Source organism: Equus caballus, chromosome 19 (assembly GCF_041296265.1).
Source record: "Equus caballus isolate H_3958 breed thoroughbred chromosome 19, TB-T2T, whole genome shotgun sequence".
Classification (NCBI taxonomy): Eukaryota; Metazoa; Chordata; class Mammalia; order Perissodactyla; family Equidae; genus Equus; species Equus caballus.
Window position 1 is genome coordinate 54065009 of NC_091702.1, and position 24548 is coordinate 54089556.

General features: G+C 44.6%; 1 protein-coding gene across 2 annotated transcripts in view; it reads left to right on the forward strand.

Moving 5' to 3' along the window:
• The window catches only part of DRD3 (dopamine receptor D3), a 41214-nt gene extending 21804 nt beyond the window's left edge, over nt 1–19410 (forward strand). Inside the window, exons 4-8 of one of the 2 annotated variants that reach the window (XM_070242757.1) lie at nt 5858–6000; nt 13089–13285; nt 14415–14492; nt 17390–17672; nt 18805–19410. In XM_070242757.1, coding sequence (XP_070098858.1) covers nt 5858–6000; nt 13089–13285; nt 14415–14492; nt 17390–17672; nt 18805–19001 — 898 coding nt within the window. In that variant the 3' untranslated portion in view covers nt 19002–19410. The remainder of the gene's footprint in view (nt 1–5857; nt 6001–13088; nt 13286–14414; nt 14493–17389; nt 17673–18804) is intronic. The other variant, XM_001917412.5, reaches the window with a different exon arrangement.
• The last annotated feature ends 5138 nt before the right edge of the window (nt 19411–24548 follow it).

Here is a 24548-nt window from a genome sequence, read left to right on the forward strand (position 1 = left end):
GAGCGTGCCAACATCACACGGCTGGCAGGTGCAGGAGTAGAGATTCTGCCAGCCTCTTCTACCCCAGTACCTTGCCTTACACAGAGGTGCCTAGCCACACTGTGGGCCCCAAAGCTGGGAGCCACACTGCCTGGCTGCAAATCCTGGCTGCACCACTTCATAGCAATGTGACCTTGGGCAAGACAATTAACGTCTCTGGACCTCAGTTCCCTTATCTGTTTAGTGGAAATATAATAGCAAAATAGTTGTTACGAAGACTAAATGAGTTAACATTTGTAAAGCTCTTCAAACAGTTGCCTGGCACATAGGAAGTGCCATCTACTTATTTGTTTGATAAATGGATAAACTTGATCTTCCTGAAAATCAGGAATAAGAAGCAGACATCAATAAAGTCATCGATACGAACAATCAAGGTGCCTTTGGCTAGCACGTAATAATAATACTATTTTTTGGAAGTTTAATAGATACCAGGCACTGTGCTAACAAACTTCAGAGAGATCATCACCTTCAGTATTCCTAACAGCTCTATCAGGAGGAATCATTATCTCCATCGTACAGAGGAGGAAACTGAGCCTCAGAGAAGTCAAACCTCCAGGGCCACACAGTTAAGTGCGCTCATCAGTCTGTTTCGACCACGCACGGATTTAACCGTGTTGTACACTGCCAGTGTGGCAGCCGCGCCAGAAACGGGCCAGAGAGCTAGGAGCTCAAACACAAGGGGAGGGGACCTGGCGAGGGGGCAACAGGGGAGGCGCGCACAGTGTCCGCGGAAGACCCCGGTAAGCGCAGTGGCATTCAGGGGTGGCCCTGCGGCAGCCTCGCGCTCGCGCCCACGCCCAGCCCTGCCCCCGCCTGCGGCCGGTCGTCTGCCATCGATGCGAGAGGAGCCCAGAGGCTGAGCAGCCTGCCTGCTCGGGAATTCGGGGTCCCCGCGGGGTTCCACGAACCAGGCGGCAGAGGTTTCCCCCCGCTGCCTGCGCGCGGGGCCTGCAGAACCCCCAGGTGAGCGGTGAACTTGGCGCCCCGGCCGGGCTGGCAGCTCTCTTGCTGCATTATGGTGCCCTCCGATGGCTGATTCCGGAACAGCCTCTGTGTCTCAGCTCCTATGGCAAGCTTGCTAGGGGAAAAACCCTGGGGCCAAATTTGGGAACTTTATTTATTCTAAAAGTTCGATCACGTTTAAAAAATAATAAGAAAAAAATGTAATGTAACAGTAGTAATTGGAGTCTTATCTCTCACTTCTCACCTAAGTTAAGAAGAATTTTTGACACAGCAATTTTCCCCTAACCTTAACCTTGTCTCATCACGAGGCACTTGTTTGTTAAAAATACACCTTTCTAGGGCCAGCCCGTGGTATAGTGGTTGAGTTCACCCGCTCTGTTGTGGTAGGCCCAGTTGGCTGTTCAGACCAGGTGCAGACATACACACCGCTCATCAAGCCACGCTTGGCAGTTTCCCACTTGCAAAATAGAGGAAGACTGACATAGACGTTAGCTCGGTGACAAACTTCCTCAAGCAAAAGCAGGAAGATTGTGGCAACAGATGCTAGCTCAGGGCCAGTCTTCCTCACCAAAAAAAATAAACAAATAAAAAATACACATTTCTGTGTTCCACTACAAGGTACTTAATCAAAATATCCAAGGGTGTGGCCTGGGGATTCTGTATTTTAACAGGACCCCCCCCCCCCCCAGGCAATTAACAGAATCAAGCTAATTGCGGAAACTCAGCTCTGGGCAATCACAGTGCTCTCAAAGAGCAAACCACCCTCAATGTCACCTTTCTTGAGGAATCCCTTGTTGCCACAAGGCCTCAGAGACTTGTCAATGCCCTTGAGAGGGAGTGGGGCACCCAGCAGAGACACTGGCCTCACAGGTGGGAGACCCGGCTCTGCCGTGACCAGCTGTGGGACCCTGGGTCATCATGTCACTTCTCTCCATCTCTGATTCCTCCTTTAGAAAGTGGAACCAGTGTTCCCTACATTCGCTGCCTCAGTAAATTAATGGGAGCCTCCAAGGAATTGCTGAACATTAAAATGTATTTAGGAAAGTATCCACTCTCGGCGGCGGGCTTAGAGCCAGCTTGTAATGGCAGCGAGAGCTGATTGGCAAAGTTTTAGGAATTTTTTTGAGCCAGTTAATAAACCATTGGTGTAGCTCAAAATGGGCAATGGTAGAAGTATTTATCCCATGGAAATTGAGAAATGGTAAAAATTAGGGTTTTTTTCACCTGGAGAGCCGGTTGTTAGTCATTTAGCAGCACACCACTAAATGTGTGGGCTGGTCAGGCTCCTTTGCTTCCAAGGACATTATGGCCATGGAAAGCCTGGGCCCAAGTGCAAGTCTGGACAGGAGGAGCTGGGTCATACCTTCCCTCCTCCACCCGAAACAGCTCTTTGGCCACAACAGCTGCAGGGCTCAAGGCTCAGCCTCTCTCCCAAGGTCCCTCAGGGGTCACTGCTAAGGGCCAGGCCCTGGGAGACACATTTGACTTGAAACCCCAGCCTACTGCCCCAGCAGAGTCTAAAGTTTGAGGACAGTGACAGGCCTGGAGGAATGCCAGGGGCTATGTGCCCTGCTCCTTCGTCACCAAGTCAGGGATTCAAGGGAAGATTTATAACATATGTGCATCAGGAGAAGGGCACTGGGGCGGGTCGTCGTGAGCCTCCTTTGAGGTTGGTGTAGGATCTTAATTTTGACCTTATTAATTAGACCTCTATGTCTTCTCTTGAGAAAGAAGCCACCTCTGTCACACATTATGCTTCCAAGGCCAAGTTCTGCAGAGTCTGCCTCCATCTCAACCCTCAGAGCTGACTCTCAAGCTGCCCTTTGGGGAATACAAATGTTAATACATGAACTCTAAGGCCAGATACCCGAGAGACAGCTGAGTCACGCAGGCTGTCACATACAGAAGGAGCATCGGGAGCGCCTCCCCAACCCCTGCAGCCCAGGGTCTGTCCTTCCCTTCCTCAGCCCAAAGCCTTGGGGTGCACAAGAGGAGCTAAGGAGGCTCCTGCTCTGAATCTGGCCTCCAGGTACGCTGCCACTGAGAAGACAAGGAAGAATTGAGCTTATGTAGACCCAGCTATACAGGTTAAATCTCTTGAGCCGGGCTAGGATTAGAATTGTCCTCTTGGGGGGAAGGAGGTCTTCAGGATCCACAAGGCAATCAATCAACAGCTTCTTCCGACTTGCTTTGTGCAAGGACCTCTGGGGAATACCAAAGCTCTAAGATGATTTGAGCCATCGAGTGACTTAAATCATATGGGGGCTGTTCCTCTCCAGCCATGAGGCAAGTTCAATAATGAGGCAAGACAACTGCATGCAGAAGAGCAATGTGATTGATTGTCATGGGAGTGTTATGCGTCCAGAGTTAGAGGTCTCTGTCAGATGGAGAGGACAGAGAAGGTTGTTGGAAAGCTGGTCTGGGATTAAGGGAGGACAAGATCGAGCTCCTCAGGGAAGGATAAGGGAAAACGAATTGAATGAAGACACCGGTCTCTGGGTGTTAAAGAGACCCACCACCAGGCCTGTTTGGCTGGAGTTATAAGTAAGAGTCAGTTATAAGGACTGTCAGGTTGGCAAGGCAAGTTGGAGTAATGCTGAGGAAGGCTGAGTATTGACAGTGTATTTGTTTTCTTTTGCTGTGTAACAAATTATCACAAATTTAGTGGCTTAAACAATACTCATTTTTTATTTCACAGTTTCTGAGATCAGAAGTCTGCGCACAGTGCAGGTGGGTTGTCTGGTCAGGGCTGGAACCAAGGAGTTCTAGAACTTGGAGTCCTCTTCCAAACTCATTCAGGTGGTTGGTAAAACTCAGTTCCTTGCAGTTGTGGGCCTGAGGTCCCTACCTTCTTGGTGGCTGTCAACCAGGGGCTCTTCTCAGCTCTATAGGCCTTTTGCTGTTCCCTGACACACAACCTTTTCAAAAACACAGCAATTTTCTCATTCAAGGCCAGCAGAAAATTTTTTCATACTTTGAATCTCTCTGAATTCAAGAAAGGCCTAGTCTCTTTTAAGGGCTTACCAGATTAGGCCAGGCCCATTTAGGACTATCTTCCTTTTCATTAACTCAAAATCAATTGATAGGAGTAATATTACATCATATTCACAGATTCGGCCTGTATTCAATGGGATGGGATCCTACAGGGCAGAAATCTTGGGGGACATCTTAGAATTCTGCCTATCTCAGGGATAGGGTGAGGGGGTGACGTGATGAAATCTATTTTTGGAACCTGGTGGTAAGGGACCAGCTGGGATACTGTGGTCATCACACAGAGCAGGTAGTAGGAAACAGATGTGTGGATAAATGGGGAGGGCATCATAATGGGCAAATTATAGGACCTGATGTCCATCTGTCTAAAATGTCCTTCCCATACCTTACCTCATGGTTGGCTCCCTCTTACCCCATTCATTTGTCTGCCCATTCTATATTGGTTTGCCCCTTCTTTACCACGTCCTTTATCCTCAAACATGTCACCCAGCTTACTTCTTTCATGATACTCTTCTTTTTATGTTAACTTCTTTTTTTGTCCATCCACTCCACTCAGCTCCAAGCTCAATAAGGACAAGGACAGTGTCCCAGTTGCACGTCTCTATATTTCCAGAATAGAGGCTGGCACTTGGGAGGGACTCAATAAATATTGAATGAATGCAAGATTAAATGAATGAATGAGTAAATGATGCAGAAGGGTCAAGAGGGAGTCAAAAGGCCTGAGTATTGGATCTGGATGTCTTGAAAAAAACAGGAAGTAGAACCAGATTAAGGGATGCAAGGAGGTAGGGAGATCTATTTCAGATAACTTGCGTTTGAGACGACCGTGGAACAATTGTCCAGGTAAGTCCCACAAGCAGCTGGAAATGTGTGTGAGGAGTTGCCACAGAAAAGACAGCAATGTCCAACAAAAATAAGGAACTATGCTTTGACCATGTAAAAACATGTGCCATAGACTGAATGTTTGTGTCCCCCCAGAATTTGTATGTTGAAATCCTAGGCCCCAAAGTAATGGTATCAAGTGGTGGGAACTTTGGGTGATGACTAGGTCATGAGGGTGGAGCCTTCATGAATGAGATTAGTGCCCTTAAAAAGAAACCCTAGAAAGCTCCCTTGCCCCTTATGCCATTCAAGGACACAATGAGAAGATAGCTGTCTGTGAGCTTGGAAGTGGGCCCTCACCAGACACTGAATCTGCTGGCACCTTGATCTTCGACTTCCTAGCCTTATGAACTGTGAAAAATAAATGTTTGTTGTTTAAGCCACCCAGTCTATGATGCTTTTGATCTAGTAGCCTGAACATACTAAGACAGCTGAAAACTGGATGTTAAAATAAGCCTTCACTGGCTATTACTTATCTCTATTATCAAAATCTCTGCTACTTGGAATAGCTGTCACTATGAGGGTTGGAATGTATTTTAGGATACAAGCAGGGGTCACCATCCTCTTTGGGTGCAATTCTACCATTATCTCAAAACTGTGGGAGAAATTAAGGGCACACAGACCAGCGTGGAGAGTCAGGGTTAAGGGTATGTGAATATAAGGCTTGGATATGCTGGCCCATCAATCAGCTCTGGTAACGAAGTTCTCCAGCAGCAACGCAGTGTTGTTGTAGGAACTTTTTTATTCCTTCTTCCTCTCTCTGCTCGACCCCCTCAATGAGTTCTTCATGTATCTTATCTCAGCCTTTCTACTGTATTCATTCAAAAAGCCTTTTCTGTTTAACTTTCTCCAACCAGATTATTTTTCTCATGCCACATGTATTGACCTGATTATGTCTCTAGTGACCTCTTTCAGCTTGTCTTTTGAAGAGTTCTCCCATCCTTTCCTGTCATGTCTCTCCTCTCTCCCCTTCCTTTTACAGGTACACTGCAGTGGTCATGCCGGTTCACTACCAACATGGCACTGGACAGAGCTCCTGCCGGCGTGTGGCCCTCATGATTACAGCCGTCTGGGTACTGGCCTTTGCTGTGTCTTGCCCTCTCCTCTTTGGCTTCAACACCACAGGTATCAATGACGGCCCCACTTCCAACTCCCTTGTGATTCACAGCACACCTGAGTCGCTGTGAGTGGTGCTCAGCCCTGAAATTTCTGACCCATGGTCAGTGCACTCTGTAATCCAATGAGGATGCCATAGACTGCACAGCTTTGGCCTTTGTTGATTATAAATAAAGCATAAAGCAAAACCTCATCAATTATTGGCATGAGAGTAAAGTTCTGCTCCAATTAGTGAAAAGTCTGGCTTATCTCTATTTTGAAAGAAATGTTATTGTATTCATTTGAAGAAATGTGCCAGATAAAAAATTAAACTGTATTAATAATTCAGGTGAGGTTTGCTAATGAAAAGATGACAGTTCATAAAGGACTTACAATGCAAAAAACATATCATAAAAGCCTTCGAGTAGGATATAGGTTTCTAACTTTTTACTCAATAAGAATCATCTGGAATTTGGAAATAAGTATGGATTCCCAAATTATTGGAAGATGTATTTCTTATATTTTAGTATACAGAAATTCTGACCATGATGGTTGGTCCATGGTACATCGTCTATTGGCTGGATGGATGGACGGATGGATGGTTGGATGGATGGATGGATGGACAGATGGGTGAACAGTGTGTATGTCTGAGATGTTTGGGATTTTAGACATAAGACACTAACTAAATTTACACCTCATGTGGATCAGGGCCTTCTGTGTCTGTTCCATGTCTGTCTTTCAGTCTCAGGAATTTCATGTGTTGAATGAAAACTATTAGCACACATAGAAAAGTTATGAGTATTGACAATAAACACTGAGTGTTTGCTAAAAGAGAACTGATTGACTCATGTTCTAGTGTTCCTCTGGATTGGTTCATTCAATTCCCACTGTGTTGCAGGTTTGTGAATTTCTGGTATATATGTATAAGTCACATAGCTGTGTGTTTATATGTGTGCAGACATTATATGTAACATATATAAATACAGGCAAATCCTAACTTATAAATAGTCTTCAAAGAGTCATTTGCTGGACAATGATTTAGAGGTCAAAACTGCCTAAATTTAGGAAGACAGAGGCTCTCTGGTCAGAAAAACCTAGATTCAAACTCCAGTACTGTTACTCACCAGCTGTGTCTCCTTGAACACATTTTTTGACTTTTCTAAATTAAGTTTCCTCATTGACAAATTTGAGATAATACAGTGGAGCATACACTTGAGCAAATTCAAATATATGGACTCAGGTTATGTATTTAGTTAGGGAGTTTTCAGTATTTATTTATACATATGGCCCCTTGCAAATAAGCCCAGCAACTTTATCTCTAAAGTCACAGGTTGCACTTGAATTCTTTATAATATATGACATGTTACTGCATATATCGTACATGTTTGCTTATTACTTTTCAGGGCTGTAATAAAACCACGTATATCTTTATATGTGATTCAGGGGATTTTTCACAGCAAATTTCAACTCTATACAATTTTCACTTTACTGATTGACTTTAGACTAACCCTACTAATGATATAACTCCACTCTACCTCCTTCATAGAGCTTTTTTACAATTAAGTGAGGACTAAATTGGGATAACGTACATTGACATGCCAAGCACACACCACCTGCTCAAGGTCAGGCTTGTTTCTCTGCCATATTGAAGGTTAAGTAGCCAAGTTATCCAACAAATATTTGCCTGGTTAACTCAGGGTTTCCTAAAATATGATGTTGTCATCGTCTCTGCATTACTCTTTACCCTTAGTTACTTTATTATTTTAACTGAATGACATTTTCTACACACAGACATGTGCACACACACACATGCCAGAGCAACTTTCCCTAACACGACTATAGAGGCTCACTCTGGGGCTAAAATACCATTTTTGATGAGTGTTAAATGTGCTTTTTGGGTTAGTGTGATACCTAAGCCATCTGCTACATCCTAGTTTCTGTATAAAAAGGCATTCTAAGTCAGAACGTGTGGTAGGGGGCACTCCTACCACTGCTAGACCGGGGAACTGCTTACCCCCAGGCCAGCAGCAGATCCCCACCAACGTGTTCTGGGCCGAGTGGTTCCCCTTACTCACTCCTGGAGGCTGGCAGGGGCGGTGCTACTCACTCACACACACAGACACGCGCACACCCTGGGCACAGTTAAAACAGTCTCCAAATCTGACGTGAGACAGACTTCCCAGTTACTGTCAACATCTAAAGTCGAGAAGAATGATGAGCTAATTGCAGTGGTGTTGCCACCGGTGACATCACTATTATTCCAGAAACAAAACTCAGAAAAATCTTTCCAAAAGGGTTTTCAAATATAGAATTGAGAAGGCAGAAAAGGTCCATGACTTAGCATGTGCACGCTCACTTCTCTCTCATCTTTCTCATTCCTCTCCTACTTTTAACTTTATTAATAAGATTATATAGTAAGCCCTCCACTTATTTATATATTGTGTCCAAGTGCCAGGTCCATTGTAAGAGGCCGATAGATATTAACTAGTGTTATTGTTATTATTATTATTATTATTAGGTATTAGAAAAGATCTCTGTGCATCAAAATTGACTACGCATCTGCTCCAAGGAAAATCTGAACACTGGTAGCTCTGCTAGTGGTCAAAGGGACCAGTCACCTCATCCGGGAACACAGTTCAGGGAATTAGTGAGCAGAACTCAAGGCAGACAAGCCCAGCCATCCTTCTCTGCCTCAGTCTGACCTTCACAGTGCAGCTTCATTATCTTGATAGATGTGGGTTCCTCCAGCACCTCTTCCGTCTATATGGAAGTTCCCAAGTTCATTTGAAAGCTCAATATAAATGACTTCTCTCTGTCATTTTTTTCTGATCCCTCTGTGGAAAGCAGAGGAGAAATGGCAGGATACTACCAATGATACCTGATCTTGGAAGCGGCTGGACGTTCACTAAGAAGTGCAACATGACAAAGAACTTTCTGGCAGAGCTCTTCTTTTAGTGAAATGGGCTGCCACATGGGATTGTGAATTGTCGGAGAACATAAGGTAGAGAAAGGTCAAACTTCAGTTTCTTCCAACTTGGAGTTGCTCCTATTGTCTAGGAAAAGGTCAACATGCATTTCTGGGTGCGCACATAATGCAGGGTCTTGGGTCACAGAGAGTTCCAAGGCTGTGGGGCCTGGCTGACCAGTGTTGCCCCAGTGCCCAGCAGAGGCCCAGCAGTCTGGCCAAATATACAGCAGCAGCAGCCCCTGACAGCAGTGGAGAATGCAACGTTAGTGCTAAAGGAAACCCTGAAGATTCCCAAATGAGCAGCCCCATGCCTTCATTTCACAGATAAGAAAACTAGCTAATAGTTAAATTTCTGCTAAATCAGATAGCTATTGTGTTATAAAAAAATTCTACAATGAATACGCAATAGCTGATGACAAGGGTTTTAAAAACCTTCAAGAGAGGAAAATCTTAAGGTTAAGAAAATCCTATCAGCTGTCTTAACTTCCCTTTGAAACAAGGCAATGGAGGAGGGCTATTTAGATTTGAGCAATAGAATGCCTCCCCTGGCTTTCAGGACTCTGGAGCTGGTGGGAGTTTGGTTGAGAAGCACAAAATTAAACAGATAATAGGCTCATCCTAAAATCAGATTCACCAGGATCTTCTATCTTTGGAAACAAGTTAAGGGCAAATCTTCAGTGAGTTTGGAGTGCACAAATCTCTCCAGTCAACTGCTTTTGGCCTTGCTGTTCACATCACTGTGGGACTCAAGTTCCCAGGCTAGCCCACAAAAGTCTCCTTGACCCCTTAGTAGAGCTATTTAGTGTTTTTGTCACCCAGCACAGTGCATTGAACAGAGTAGGTCCTCCATAAACTTTTGTTAAATGAGTAAGTGGATGAGTCCTCATCCTCATTGCTTTGTCCTAAAATGTTGAGATTAGTCGGGATAAACATCCCCACTCTCAGAGAATGAAGAGTAACCCCCTGGCCTTCCCCATTATCCTCCAGCCAGTGACTGCCTGTGTGCTTGCATAAATGTTCATTTGTTCACTCTGCTCGTTTATTCATCGTTCAGGTATTCATTCAATAACTGTTGTGCTGATGGCACAGTACTGTTTTGGGTAAATAATCAGGACAAGCCACCTCATCTCTTGGGGAAGCCTCAGCTCCTGGGCCTCACTGCCCTCACCACCTCCTCAGGACTCAGCAGAGAGAAGTTTCTGGAGTGGCTGGTGTGTGGTGCTTTACTCTGTCTTGCTGAGAGGACGCATACCCAGGCCAGCCCTGGCAGAGGCTTGGGCAGGGCCCACTCACTGGCCACCCGCCTGCAGCATTGATCTGCCTGTTGACAGGCCTCATGGGACTGCATAGCATGGGAAATCCTGGGCGGGGCTGCAAAGCCCAACCTCAGGGCCACAACAGTTCACTGAGACACAGGAGGCAGGAAGGGATGACAGCACAGGCTCAGCAATCGATGGTGTCTGAGGGCCTTCATGGACCAGCGATCCTGAAAGAGCTACGGGCTCCCTCTTCACTCTCTCTCATACATATGCTTTCAATGGTTTTAATGGAAAAATAAATACTTGCACATGATTAAACATAAGCTGTAAGGGGATACACACACACACTTATATGTAGGTGTCCCTTCTCCCCTAGATTGCTAATTCCCCATCTCCCCCACCAGAAGCAAACACTCATATTCTTGAAAGATAATGCTTGAAACAAGCATTATCGTCTGTGTGTGTGTATATGCATGTATATATACAATGTATTGTGTATTTTTACACACATAGAAGCATATTGTACCCATTTTTCTCCTGGCTCTTTAAAAGTAGTAGTTAATATATAAAATTTAGAGGTCAGCCTCCCAGAATCCAGAGGAGGGTAGAGAAGGGTCAAAGGTGTATCTGGAAGGACAGATGGGGAATAGCCAGCACACCAACAATGGCAGCAAGATGAGTCGTGGCAGAGTAGCCCTGCCACCCCTCTGGGCCCCTTCTCACTAGCAAAGCACGCTGAGGCACATCCTCTTTATAGGAGGAGTTGGTGTCGCGGTAAGATGCTGACAACAGGGGAACTGATGTCAGGGGAGGGGCTGATCGCCTCCAGCATGGCTCCATATTGATTCAGAAAGACCACCAGCTGCCCCCTGTCCCTACCTCCAGCCCCATCCCCTCCAGGGCACCAGAAGATGCCAATTTGGGGCCCACTGCTCAAAACTTTGTGAGCTGTTTCCTAAAGGATGCTGACACAGGCTTTGGTGAGATGACATTAACTTTACCTGAGTTTTTCCCCCTCTCCAAGAGAGTCAGAGAATTTGGGAGTAACTTGTAAAGATTCTGGTGGCAGTGCTATCATTAAAATGCCTCACCAAGCGCTGAGCACACTCTTCTTTTCATTTTAATTTTTAGCTGTTGCTCCCTTCCCTCCCCTGCAAATATTGTTCCTTATAAGAATGTCTCCACATTTCCATTCCAAATGATACCTTCCTTTTTAAATTCAGAAAGCTCAGAGGAGGTAAATAATAAATACTAATAGTAAAGAATAAATAACAATAATAATAGTTACAATTAACTCTCATTAATTCTCACAACCACTGTAGGAGACAATATTTTTATCCTCCTTCTACAGACAATGAAACTGAGGCTTGGCATAGTTTAGTAACGTGCCCAAGATCACACAGTTAATAGATGGCGTATGTGGGTCTCACACCTTGGGCTGCCCGGCCTCTGCTACCTCAGGAGACCAAGAGCAGAATGAGGGGTCCATGTGGCCGCTGCCCTCTTCCCACCAGTTCACACTGAGGCTGCTTCTCCTGAGGCCAGATTTTGAGTTGGAGAATCCCCAACCCTTTTTGAAGATTGGCCAAGTGTCCCAACCGTTTTGCTGTTAATGGTGGACAGAGCACAAATGTGCCATGGCTCAATGGTAGAGGGGGATGGAGAGTCAAAAATCACATAACAAACCTTGGTTTTTGGGTCAGATTGGCTGGAGGAACATATCCAGGCTCTGTACCTTTCAGGCTGTGCAACACTGGGTCAGTTACTGAACCTCTCTGAGCCTTAGTCTACTCATCTGAGAATAGAGACAGCAATGGCACCTGTCTCACATAGTGATTAGTGATTAGGTAAGCCTTAGTGATTGGGTAAGATAATGTGTATAGCCTCTGGCACAACACGTGGAAAATGTTAGTTTTCTTCCTTTTCTCTTCCAAGATGGGGCAAGTTCCGGGCCCTAGCCTGGGCAGTGGAGGAGTCTCAATATCGGCTAGTGAAGAAGGCAAGGCTACAGGGACCTCCTAAGGAGGAGTGGCGGGAGCATTTCAGGACACAAAGCAGGGACAAGGACACTCCTCAGTTCACATTGTCTATGGTGACAATATCCTTACTCGCCATCTGCCCATCTCACCCCCGACCAGTGCTAGGATTCCCTGAAAAATCAAATGCCTGTCTCATATTCAGCCACCACCTGCCTCGCATCCTGGATTCAAAATTGGAGACGTGGCATTCTCAGCAGAGAAGCCTCCCTCCCTTCATTGTGTCCAACAATCCTTTAATACCTCCACACAGCAGGCCGTTTTCTGGGGGAGCCTCTGCCCTGTAGCTCTGTGACAGTCTCCCCAGCCTCCCAGACCACATTCCTCTGTGACATTTAGCGCAGCATATGGAAGGGATCATCTGTCTGTCTAGACTGTGAGCTCCTCGAAGGGCGGACACCGAGTCTTAGGCATCCTTGCAGCCCAAGTGTAGAGCAGCGTCTGGCATGGAATCATTGGTAAATTTTCTTCTTCAGTGAACTGTGAGTGACACAAAGATGAATTAGACCTACCCTCAGGGAGCTGACAACGTAGGTGTCAGAGACTGTCCCACCTTCACAACTTAACACTCAAGACTTGTGTGCTAACCACACAAAAGAGGCACAACTTAAGGGCTATGGGGCACAAAAGAAGTCAGAGTCGCTTCTGCCTGAGCAACTCAAGGAAGCCTCTATGGATGAGGCAGCATGTGACCTGGGACACATGGTAGGTGGGACCAGCACCTCCTGCTTCTCAAATCTCCGTGTGGCTTAGACGGTAGCAATAGCACATGTGATATGGGACCATATTGTATGCTCCCCACTGAGGTCTCATACTTTGCAAACAGCTCTGCTTTCTCCCTTCTCTCATTCACAGGGGACCCCAGCGTCTGCTCCATCTCCAACCCTGATTTTGTCATCTACTCTTCAGTAGTGTCCTTCTACCTGCCCTTTGGAGTGACTGTCCTCGTCTATGCCAGGATCTATGTGGTACTGAGACAGAGGAGACGGAAACGGATCCTCACTCGACAGAACAGCCAGTGCATCAGTGTCAGACCTGGCTTCCCTCAACAAGTAAGCACCCTGGAGGGGCAGAGAGAGACCATACTCAACCCCGTGGCCTCCCAGCCTTGTGTCCAGCAGTGCATGCTTTTGCCTGTGCTGCCCATGCCACATTGATGACACCCATCTGACGCCCACCTTTTAATCTACTAGTATTGGCTATGCTTTAGAGATAGGAAATCCAATCTCAAAGTGCGTTGATCCTCTTCCCTAGAGCACCCTGCACTTGGCAAGATGATAGGAAAGTTTCTGGGCTTGTTCTGCTTCTGTTCAAAGTCTTTCATCACCCGCAAATGGCCAGCAGTTCAGACGTCACCTAGGGTTTGAAGTTTTAGTGTAGCAGCTGTACCATGCACTGCTGGTAGGTTCCCAGGACTGACTTTTGGGCCGGACCACTCATTCCAAGAATCATCATTTGGGGTCCATCAAAACCTCTTTTCTTTACTAGATCTGCCCCTGTGTCAAGGCACTGACCTTGGTGGAAGGGGATGCTGATGCTGCATTTTATTGAGTCTTCCTAGGCTCTGAAAAGGAAGGTCATTGCCTCAGCACTGACCTTCCAGTTGCTTGGGCTGTAAATTCTGCCGATCTCAGTACCTGGAATATGGTTCTAGATGTACTTAAAGCATGAATGGATGAATACCAATCACTTACAATCTGCTAGGGAAGGGAGAGCAGGAATATTATCCAGCTTTTGCCTTTGTGGAACTTAGAATATAGACAAGATAACAAAGCACACCTCCACCCAAAGTTAATGAACGGCCCCAAACTGAACGGATGTTTGCGAAATGTGAGATAAAGACAATAAGCACCTAAATCGTTAAGTGCTGTGGAGGTTATGAGAAGAAAGAGGTCAATATGCTCAGGAAAGGGCCTCAAGGACGGAATATGAACTGAATTTGATCTTGAAGGCAGGTCCAATTTGAATGTCGAGATCAACCTATAGTGACCTGAGTGATCATCAGACTGTTGAAGTCCAAGTCCCAAGGCTTAGATAGAACAAGAATATTGGCACCTATGAAATAAGAAACCAGGATCCAAGGTTGAGGATATAAACATATTGTATTCAAAGCATTGGCATCTATATGGCTCAACTATGTAGAACATAACCCACAACTGTTTCTCCTTCAACCCACCCTAGTCTTCCTGTCTAAGGCTGCACCCCATTCGGCAGTTTTCATTAAGGGCCAGATTTCCATCAGATGCCACAGGGAAAATGGTAAGTAAGCCATGTCTTTGATTGTAGGAAAAGAATAAGAGACCTTTTCTCAAGATGCTAGCCTGACTTGATTCCACTGCCACCCCAAAATGGAATCTAGCCCCCATCCCGCACTGTATCTATAATATATGACGGATCTGAGATCCTGCCTGATTTGAGCTTCAGAATTGGAATCATCAAACGATATTCAGAAAGCATGTGACTGTTGGACTAAATCTCAAGGACTTTTGGATGTGATATGAAGATGCCATCTAGAGCCCCCTGTATTAGAGGGAAAAGGGCATCAATGAAACATACATGAGTGGGGCCAAGGAAAGCAGAGAAAGAAAACTAATGTGAGACTTTCAAGTGTTGTATTTGCCATTGAATTTGGGAAAAGCCAAGACAATTTCATGGTCACCCTAATCCATGTCCTTCCAATTCAAGCCAGCTCTGCCTTCCCAAGCAAGCCAAGTGCAGAGTGGAGCTTGAAAGTGTTAAATATGAGACCAGTACTCTTCTGCCTGAACCCCACAACCATGTAAATATTAGGAATAAAACTTCAAAGACCCATAGTGATGAAGATCTGAGCATTGTTCGATTTCTGTATAGCTAAATAACCACTTTTTACACAGGCCTGGTCTGGGAGTTAGAGATTCTTGCTGTAAATGATTTTTAAAAACTAGATAAGAGGTGTAAGTTTGCCTATATCAAATCTAAGGTCTGAGGAGGTTCCAAGCCCACAAGGAGGAAAAGTGGCGACCACTAAGGAGAGACTGGAGAAGCAAGAGGCTGGCAGTGCCAGGAGTGTGGAAAGATGGGTTCTGTCCTGCCATCTGAGAGTGGAGGGCTCTGCCAGCAAGAGGAAATCCAGTGTTTCCTCGTGTCAGTCACAGAGGTGGTATAAGGATTTGCAGAGAGAGCTGAAAAATACACTCACCGATACACACTCTTGGAAGACTCACTCTCCTTCTGTAGGGTTGAATTCCCACATCTGTAAAATGGAGGCAAGGTGAACTAGCTCCATGTTCTCAAATCTGAGATTTCATACACGCTCTTAAAAATTTGTCCCCATCCCTTAGATTCAGAAATCATGCATTAGAAGTTAAATATTGTCACTTTTAGAGATCACTAGATGCCAGCACCATCATAAACATAATCTTGGTTATAAATGATCATTCAGATAAAACACCATATGTTTGTATAATTATCAGAAAACCTCCTCAAAATAAAAACCCCCAAATTTTTAAATATATGATACTAGAATCCCTATGAATAAGTCTGTGGAGCACATTTTTAAAAATACTGTATCATCTTGAAGGCCTCTTGCATTCCTGCATTCAGAAATGTTTCTGGGTGTGCACAGTGTCCTAGCATCATAGATCTGGAAGACTGCGATTCCTTGAACTAAGGAGAGAGTAGTGAGGGTTCTTGGTTGCTGACACTGACTAACTTATATGGAAAAAGAAATTTATTGGAAGGAAATCAAGTAGCTCAGACTCAAGGAGAAGGCTGAAGAACAGCTTCAGAAGATACTATTCATGCCTAAGGAGGAATCTAGCTAGAAGACCTAGGACACTGGACATTAGCTGTCACCACTGCCAGATGAATTCCGAAGTCTCCCTGCTTCACTGGCTCTAATTCAAGGTCTTAGGTGCAAATCTCCAACTGGCTAGGCTTGGTTCTTGTGCCAGAGTTCTAGCTGCCCGGCGGCAGAGTTGAGGAGAATGAATATCCGGCTTTTAGGATTTCAGTACTGAGAGTTGAATGGTCCTGCTGCTACTCAAGATTGACACAGTCTGATTCTTCAAACATGGAAAGAAGTTCATACGCTAAGCACACACGCCTCCCCGCAAAGTACCAGAAACCTCCACATATTTTCAGTTTTCTACTCTCGGAGTCTACTCGTCCCAAACCTATTTTTCCCAATTTATTTTGTTTTACAAATGTGACTCTGAGACATTTAATTAACTTGCCCAAGGATGCATCTACTATGTAGGAAAGCTGAGATGAAAATCCTGCGTTTTCTTTTGTTTTTTAACTTTCGCTATGGAAAATTTCAAAAGTAAAAGAGTAGAAAGACAAATATAACAAATCCTTCAGTAGCCATCAGCCAGCTTCAGCAATTATCAGCTCATGGCCAATCTTATTTCATCTCCACTCCTACCTACATTCACACCCCTCCACCCCACTGGATGTTATGATGCAAATCCCAAACATCCTGGCATTTCAACCAAAAATATTCTGTAAGACTCTCTAAAGGATACAGACTCTCTTTTTTTCCTGAGGAAGATTAACCCTGAGCTAACATCTGTGCCAATCTTCCTCCACTTTATATGTGGGTCGCCACCACAGCATGGCTGACGAGTATTGTGGGTCTACACCCAGGATCCACACCCGCTAACCTGGGCTACTGGAGCAGAGTGTGCCAAACTTAACCACTGCACTATGGGGCCAGCCCTGATTCAGACTCTTTTATAAAACACATAACTACAATACATCACACTAAACAAATTTATAATTCCCTAATATCAGTAAATATCCAACCAATGTTCAAATTTCCCCAAGAGTGTTGTAAACTTTTTATAGTTAGTTTATTTGAATTAAAATTCAAATAAGATCCATACTTTGCAAACGGTAATTGTTGTTGTTGTTGATCCTATGCTACTTTCCTTAAGGGATTATTGTGATTCTCAAATGTTCTATATCTGGTAAGTGCTTTTATGTTGTAAAGTCAGAAGCAGATTTCATTTACCTTAACTTTCCATGGTCCCACTACTCTCGGATGTGCCCTCCGTAGGTTTCACACAATGACAGTTTCCTCTTCCTTCTTGACATTCTCGTTCCTTTTCAGGAACATTCAGAAAATAAACAATATTCCCCAGAAATGTCAGGACCCTCTCTTGTCGCACCTGCAGCCCCTGTCCCCTGGCCGGGCACACATGGAGCTGAAGCGCTACTATAGCATCTGCCAAGATACTGCCTTGGGGAGACCAGGCTTTCAAGAAGGAGGAGGAGAGCTGAAAAAGGAGGGGAGGACTCGGAACTCCCTCAGCCCCACCATGGCCCCCAAGCTCAGCTTAGAGGTTCGAAAACTCAGTAACGGCAGGTTGTCGACATCCCTGAAGCTGGGGCCACTGCAACCTAGGGGAGTGCCCCTTCGGGAGAAGAAGGCAACCCAGATGCTGGTCATTGTGCTTGGTGAGTCTGGATGGGTCGAGCTGGGCTGGGTTGGATTAAGTTGGGTTAGGTGGAATTTGGTAGAGCTGGCGATGGGTACTAAGTTAACCACATTTAGCAGAAATTGGAAATCCATTGACTGTAATATTTATAAATGTTTATAATACAGTTGAAAAGTATTTATGTGTATGTTAACTCTAGTGGAAATTCAAAAGACCTAGAGTGAAATTTGTGAAATATGAAACTGAACAAGTGACCTAATTGAGCTGTGTTTACCCATTGTGTTTGTTGTCTATCAAGTGGAGTTATAATGGGTAAATCAAATAATAAGTAAGATGATTCGATGAAATATCTGGCACATATTGGACAATTAGTAAATGCTTACTTATTCTAAAATATTAAGTGAAAAAATAGAGATGCAAAAAATACTGTCATATGGTATGATAACATCCAGCTTATTTTAAATACAGAGGAAAAAACCTGAAAATTAATTCACCAAGATGTCAAAAGTAATTGTCTTTGAGTGGTGGGTGGTTATTTTTCTTCTTTCTACTTTTCTGTATTTATCACATTTTTCATAATGTACAAAACCAGGGCTAGTTTTCTAGTACAAAAATAAAAAATTTATTGAAAGAAAGAAAGAAAAATGGATAAGTCACAGATATCATACAGAGTTAGTGACGGCAGTTCATGCTGTTGGCTGTCACTGAAAAGCCTCAGTTTCTCAGATCTTAGAGACTATGAGAACCGCTAGACGTAATCTCCTCAACAGCAGGAACCGTGTCAATTGCGTCTTTAAGGTCTCCTTCCCTAACAGTGCCTAGGATCAAGTCCTGCATGGCTAGACATTAAGTAAATATTTGAATTGAATTGAGAGGTAGAAAAGACTAGTAAAGAACTACCTAATGATCAAACTAGAAAACTGATTTTAAAAACAAAGGCCTGAGATGAATCCAAGACGTTAACATGTAGTTTTCTCATCCAAAACAAAAAGTGGCTAATCACACCCACTCATAGGCCTGGTATAAACATGAAATGTGTACGTAAAACTTCCAGCATAGTGGGTGGCGAGAACAGCCATGAGTCATTTTCATTTATAATGAAAGGAGTAAGTAAACCCCTTACCCAGTTTCTCTGTTTCTTTGCAACCTAGGGACCTTCATTGTCTGCTGGCTGCCATTCTTCTTGACCCACGTTCTCAATACCCACTGCGAAGCATGCCACGTGTCCCCAAGGCTTTACAGTGCCACAACATGGCTGGGGTACATGAACAGCGCCCTCAACCCTGTGATCTATACCACCTTCAATGTCGAGTTCCGCAAAGCCTTCCTCAAGATCCTGTCTTGCTGAAGGAGAAAAGAGAACATCCCCTGTGCCCACCTTTAGCTATCAGGCCATTGGGCCACTGGCCAGAGCCCGCTCAGCAAGACTGGATATCCTCTGGCATGTGGTAGGAAGAAGATTCCTGGAGCCAGGACACCCTGAGTGGCAGGTTGTCACCAACTGCTTCCTCCAAATCAGAACGTTCTACCTCCCCAGCTAAAATCTGACTTCATCCTGGCAATCTTCAAGTGGTTGGGAGGCCCCTGAGTGATAAGCAATAATTCAGAAAGAAGCTGATAAAACATGACTTTACACATAAAAAAAATTGTCATCAGAGGCATGAGTCATTACCATGAAGGAAAAATGAACAGATCTCATAATTCTCAACTTGCCAGGGGTCCTTGAAATCTCAGCCAGTAAAGCATCTTGCAGAACAGCCAGTCTCTCTTCCTTCAAACCTCTAATTAACTGTCAGGCTAACCTTGTACTTTGGTGGGCCCGCTCTCTTTGGTCATTCTTTTCATTCATTATATCCTGAAATATAATGGCGAGGCCAGTGCTTCTGCCTCTCAGCAGAATCTGATTGGCTACATTTGGTGAGGGAAATTCCTCACGCTGAGGGGACATTGTCCCACATTGGGACCTGGACTTCATTTCAGACCTTGCTACCCTTGTATTTTAGCTCTAGCTAAGAAGGCCCTTTGATTCCATTTCCTTACTTTCAGAGTCTCAACTCCAGAGTAATTCAAGATGGGGATGTTAAGTAAAAAAGGAATGACAGTTCCTCCTGTGGTTTCACTGGTGAAACTTGTGGTTTAGAACATGGCTTAGATGCTATTCATAAGTCTATAAGGTTTTTCTACCCAGTCATCTCCAACTCCTACTTAACAGAAACCCAAAACTTCCAGACCCTGAAACCCACTAAGTATTAAGTGTATACAAAGTGCCAGTCACCTGCCAGGTTCTGGGTAAAAGACAATGAATAAGACAGCTCCTGCCCTCAAGGAGCCCACAGCCTACTCCTGTGTTTGCCCATTTACTAAAAGGTAGTAGGGACTCATCTGGACTGCCAGAGGACCTCAGAAATGAGGGCACCAGGCAGAGTACCTGTCTGAAGCCATCACACAGACAGTCTTTGCAAAGTCCTAGCGCAGAACCTAAACATCACCACTCCAACAACTGAGATTAAAGGCATAATAAAAATGATGTGTCAATGTCATTCAAAATTGCGTTTAGAGAGAACTTGAATATTCTTTTACCTTTTCACCTACAGAAGCTATTTTTTATTGATTACAGAAATCAAGATACAACTTATGGATAATTTATAAAATGTTATCATCCTGAACTTCAATAAATTTACTGTTCAGAACTGTTAGGTCATAGGCATGACAGAAACCTGCTGCAAGGCTGTTAAAATTTTAAAGTGGACAAGACCTTTACAAGGAATCCAAGACTTTCTTGGCCCCGTCTTTATTCCTCTCACCCTTAAGTGTGTAAGAAGAAAACATATACCCCCAGTGAGCCAGTTACCTGTTACTCCTGCATGCTTTCAATGAGAGCATTTTTTTTAAAGGTATGTTTTTTGGTGAGGAAGATTGGCCCTGAGCTAACATCTGTTGCCAGTCATCCTCTCTTTTTTTTCTCCCCTAAAGCCCCAGTACATAGTTGTATAACCTAGTTGTAAGTCATTCTAGTTCTTCTATGTGGGATGCTGCCACAGCATGGCTTGATGAGCCATGTGTAGGTCCAGCCCAGGATCCAAACCAGTGAACCCCGGGCTGCCAAAGCAGAGTGCACAAACTTAACCACTTGGGCACGGGCCCCACTGCCAGCATTTTTTAAACATTATCGTCTATAACAATGTTTTTGTTGTAACTCGGTGTGAAAATTCTGTGTTCCCACTAGTTCTTGGACCTTATGCCATCTACCTCAGTAGGTTTGTGGTGCAAGCAGAACTGGGGACTGAGACAATTAAATATTTGAGAAGTCAAAGTACACAATTCCTAGGTTTTCCAAACAAACAGCAAACAGGAGTAACAATGGGGTAAAAGATCATAGAATTCCATATCAAAATCAGAGTTCTAAAGACAGAATGGTAAACAGCATCAGTATTAATATGTGTGTGAGAAATGTTAGCAAATAGTTTGTATCCTTTCTTTACATCAAGTCATTAAACCCTCATGATAACCTCAGGAAGATAAATTCCATTTTGTAGATGAGGAAACTAAGGCAGAGGGACATTAAGAAATTTGCCCCAGGTCACACCCTGTCAGAGAGTGGCAGAGCTGGGATTCAAATGTGCCTCTATCTGATTCCCAAGCCCATGCAATTAACCATGGCACTCTGCCTCCCACCAGAGAGGTAAAGGGGTAGGGAGAAAAAATGGGGAGAACAAGATGGAACAAAGATCCCTGACAGGGCCTCACCCTACCCCACCCACCACCCCTAGACTTTCCTAAGAACCCAATCCAAGGCATTGCTCACTCTCCTGCCACGTTCAGTTTCTGAAACAGTCGCATGAGAAATCCATAATCTGTTTCTATAGAATCGTGGAACAGTCCTTAGAGAGTATTTGGTTCTACCCTTTCCTTTATTTATAGAAACTGAGGCCCAGAACTGTTGTCGCATAGTTGGTCAATGACAGGCAAACACTCAAATGTGCTGAATCCTAGTTCAGTGCTCTTTCTAATCTACTGCATACCCCAAGAGCCCTATAAACCTATAGACTCTACACAGACACATGGAGAAAGTCCTATCGTCACCTCCACCATTAAACTGAGAGGTGCTTTTTTCCCTAGGCAATGCCTATTAGGGGACAATGTCTCCTTCCCAGAATTTTCTCATGATCCAGGAAGCGCCTCCTAGGGGAATCCCAATCACATCTCCCAAGGACTCGCTTTAGCTTCTTCATCCTGGGCTTCGTCATCCTAACTCCTCCACCTCGACACTGCCCACCATGAACCAGCACAGTTAACCTCAGGGCTCCCACTTTCAGAGCCAGCATGGCCGAAACTCCCAGGAGACATTTTGGCCTGAATGAAGCAGAGCAGAGTTCTTGCAGCAAACCAGTTATAGAGCCCAAAGAAGCCTCATAGCTGCCCATAGTAATTGGGTGAAATGCAAATAGTATGGAAATCCAAATAGACTACAACCAATGTTCAACTCTAGACTTTAAGGAAGTATTTCCTTCTTCCAGGACACCATCCTTCAAAAATCCACTGATTACTCACTTACTAAATCAACCACTTATTCAGTAAATGTTGATTGTTCACCTTGTAAGAGCCAGGCACTGTGCTTGGTGCTGGGAAACATGATCAAAGAAGACTTGGTCCTTGCCCCCAGAAGCTTGTAGTCCAGTAGGGAGGTAGAATTTATGTGTATGGCGACGATCTGCTTGTTGTCTATAGTAAAGGGAATTCATGGTATTTGGGAGTCCCATATTCAGCCTTTAGAAGGCTTCCCAGAAAGTATTGTCAGGGTGGAAACATAATTAAAAAGGAGGACGGATGTTCCAGGCAGAGAAAACTTCTGAAGAGCTAAAGATAAGAACAAGCAAGGAATCTCAAATAATTCCATCTGGCTGTAGAGAAGAGACCCTAGGGATAGGACTGGAAAGGGAAGGGCCTCATTGGAGAGCTCCTCCAGCTCTGCTCAGGTGAGCTCTGCTCACCTCTCACAGAAGACCTCTAGATCTTGCCTCCGCTTCCCTCCATGTGGGCAACACACATCACAGAACATCCATCGCTGACTTACATAACTACTTCTCTCTGAGCTACAGTGAATTTCGACAAATGCAGAATTCTATTTGAATTCTTTGCTCTTTTCTTTACAAGATGGGGAATGGCCAGTTGAATGGATGAAGAGTCAGAGATGATTAAAATTAAGGCAGTTCAGAGGGTTTGGATCAGAAATTGAGGGAAGTTGGGCAAATAGATTTGTTTTCCTGAATGCTTGGGTCACAGGTAAACAGAGAGGCAGAAAGGTTAAGGGATTTGCTCAGAACTGGCTGTTTCCTGGAGGTCCTGACTCCCAGGCCTGTGCTCTGATCATTTGGTATCTGCTAACATCAGAAAACTGAAAAAGCTTAATCTGAATCAACACACAGAGAGCAGAGAGGGGATGACAGGCAATTAACTTGATTCCACCTTTCTACCTAATTCTCTCAACAGCTCAGGAAGGGAGTGAGTTTCCATGACTACCTTCTGACACAGAGACTCCGCTGAGGGTGATGCAGTGTCAGCTCGGCTCCATGGCACACACTGGCAGAGGCGGAGCCCGGGCGTTCGTGCCAAGCACAAGACCTGAAGCCTCTTGCTCCACACACTCTCTCCTCAATGAATCACCAGCCTCCATCATTGCACATTGAGTCTCTGCTTTCTGCAGTCTGCTGGGTACTGGGAGGAGAGGCAAGGTGGCCATAGGCCTTTGAGAATGGAGGTGCCCCAGAGGGGCAGCTGGGCTGAACACAAGGTGGCTCTGACCACCTTATGGGAAAAACAATGCATAGAAATGAGTCACGGGAGTGCCAGCATAGACAAGTGTTTCACCTCTGTGAGCCTCGACTTCCTCATTAATAAAATGGGGGACCTGAAAGCCTGGCCTTCCTCACTAAACCATTGAAAGGTTAGATAACATCATGTGTTAAAAGTGCTTTGTCAACTATAAAGCTCTGACAAATGTAAGAGATGATGATTATCATTGATTTTATTATTATTTTCCCCGTAAGCAGCTGTTTCTATCACACCTATCTGGTTCACAGCCCCCTTTTCTTTCTCTTTGCTGATTCTCTAATTGCCTGAAGTGTTTAGGCATAGACTGTCCGCCTCCCACGTGAAATCTGAGTTTTCTCCTGTCTTTTATTCCTTAAATGTGCCCAGGATACTTGGCTGAATTTGTGGTCAAACTTTTAGGCAAATGGATAGCCTCTAACAGGATGCCTTTTCCCTGTTCACACAGCCAAGTGCCCCAGTATGGCCGACCTAACACCAGGCTAATGGCAGATACTTGCTTGCTAAAGATTATCTTGGGTCCTTTATTGCTCTCCTGGCCAGGGAAGGAGGAGCAGAACACATCTATTCCTCAAGGCTTTCCACCTTTGCTCTCATGATGTCTGAGCCTAACACTTTCCTCTCTTCCTTCCTGAGAGAAGAGTGTTGGATATAGTGCATTAGTTTCTGAGGATTGCTGTAACAAATTAGCACAAATTGGGTGGATTAAAACAGCAGAAGCTTATTCTTTCACGGTTCTGGAAGCTAGAAGTCCAAGATCAAGGTGTTAGCAGGGCCACACTCTCTCTGACTGCTGTAGGGGAAGATTGTTCTTTGCCTTTCCCTAGTTTCTGGTGGTTGCCCGCAACCCTCAGCGTTTCTTAGCTTGTGGCAACATCATTCCAACTCCTGCCTCTATCTTCGTATGCTGTTCTCCCCTGTGTGTCTGTGTCCAAATTTCCCTCCTCTTATAAATCATTGGATTAGTTCCCACCCTAATCTAATATGACCCCATCTTAACTTGATACATCTACAAAGACTGTATTTCAAAATAAGGTCACATTTACAGGTGCTGGGGGTTAGGACT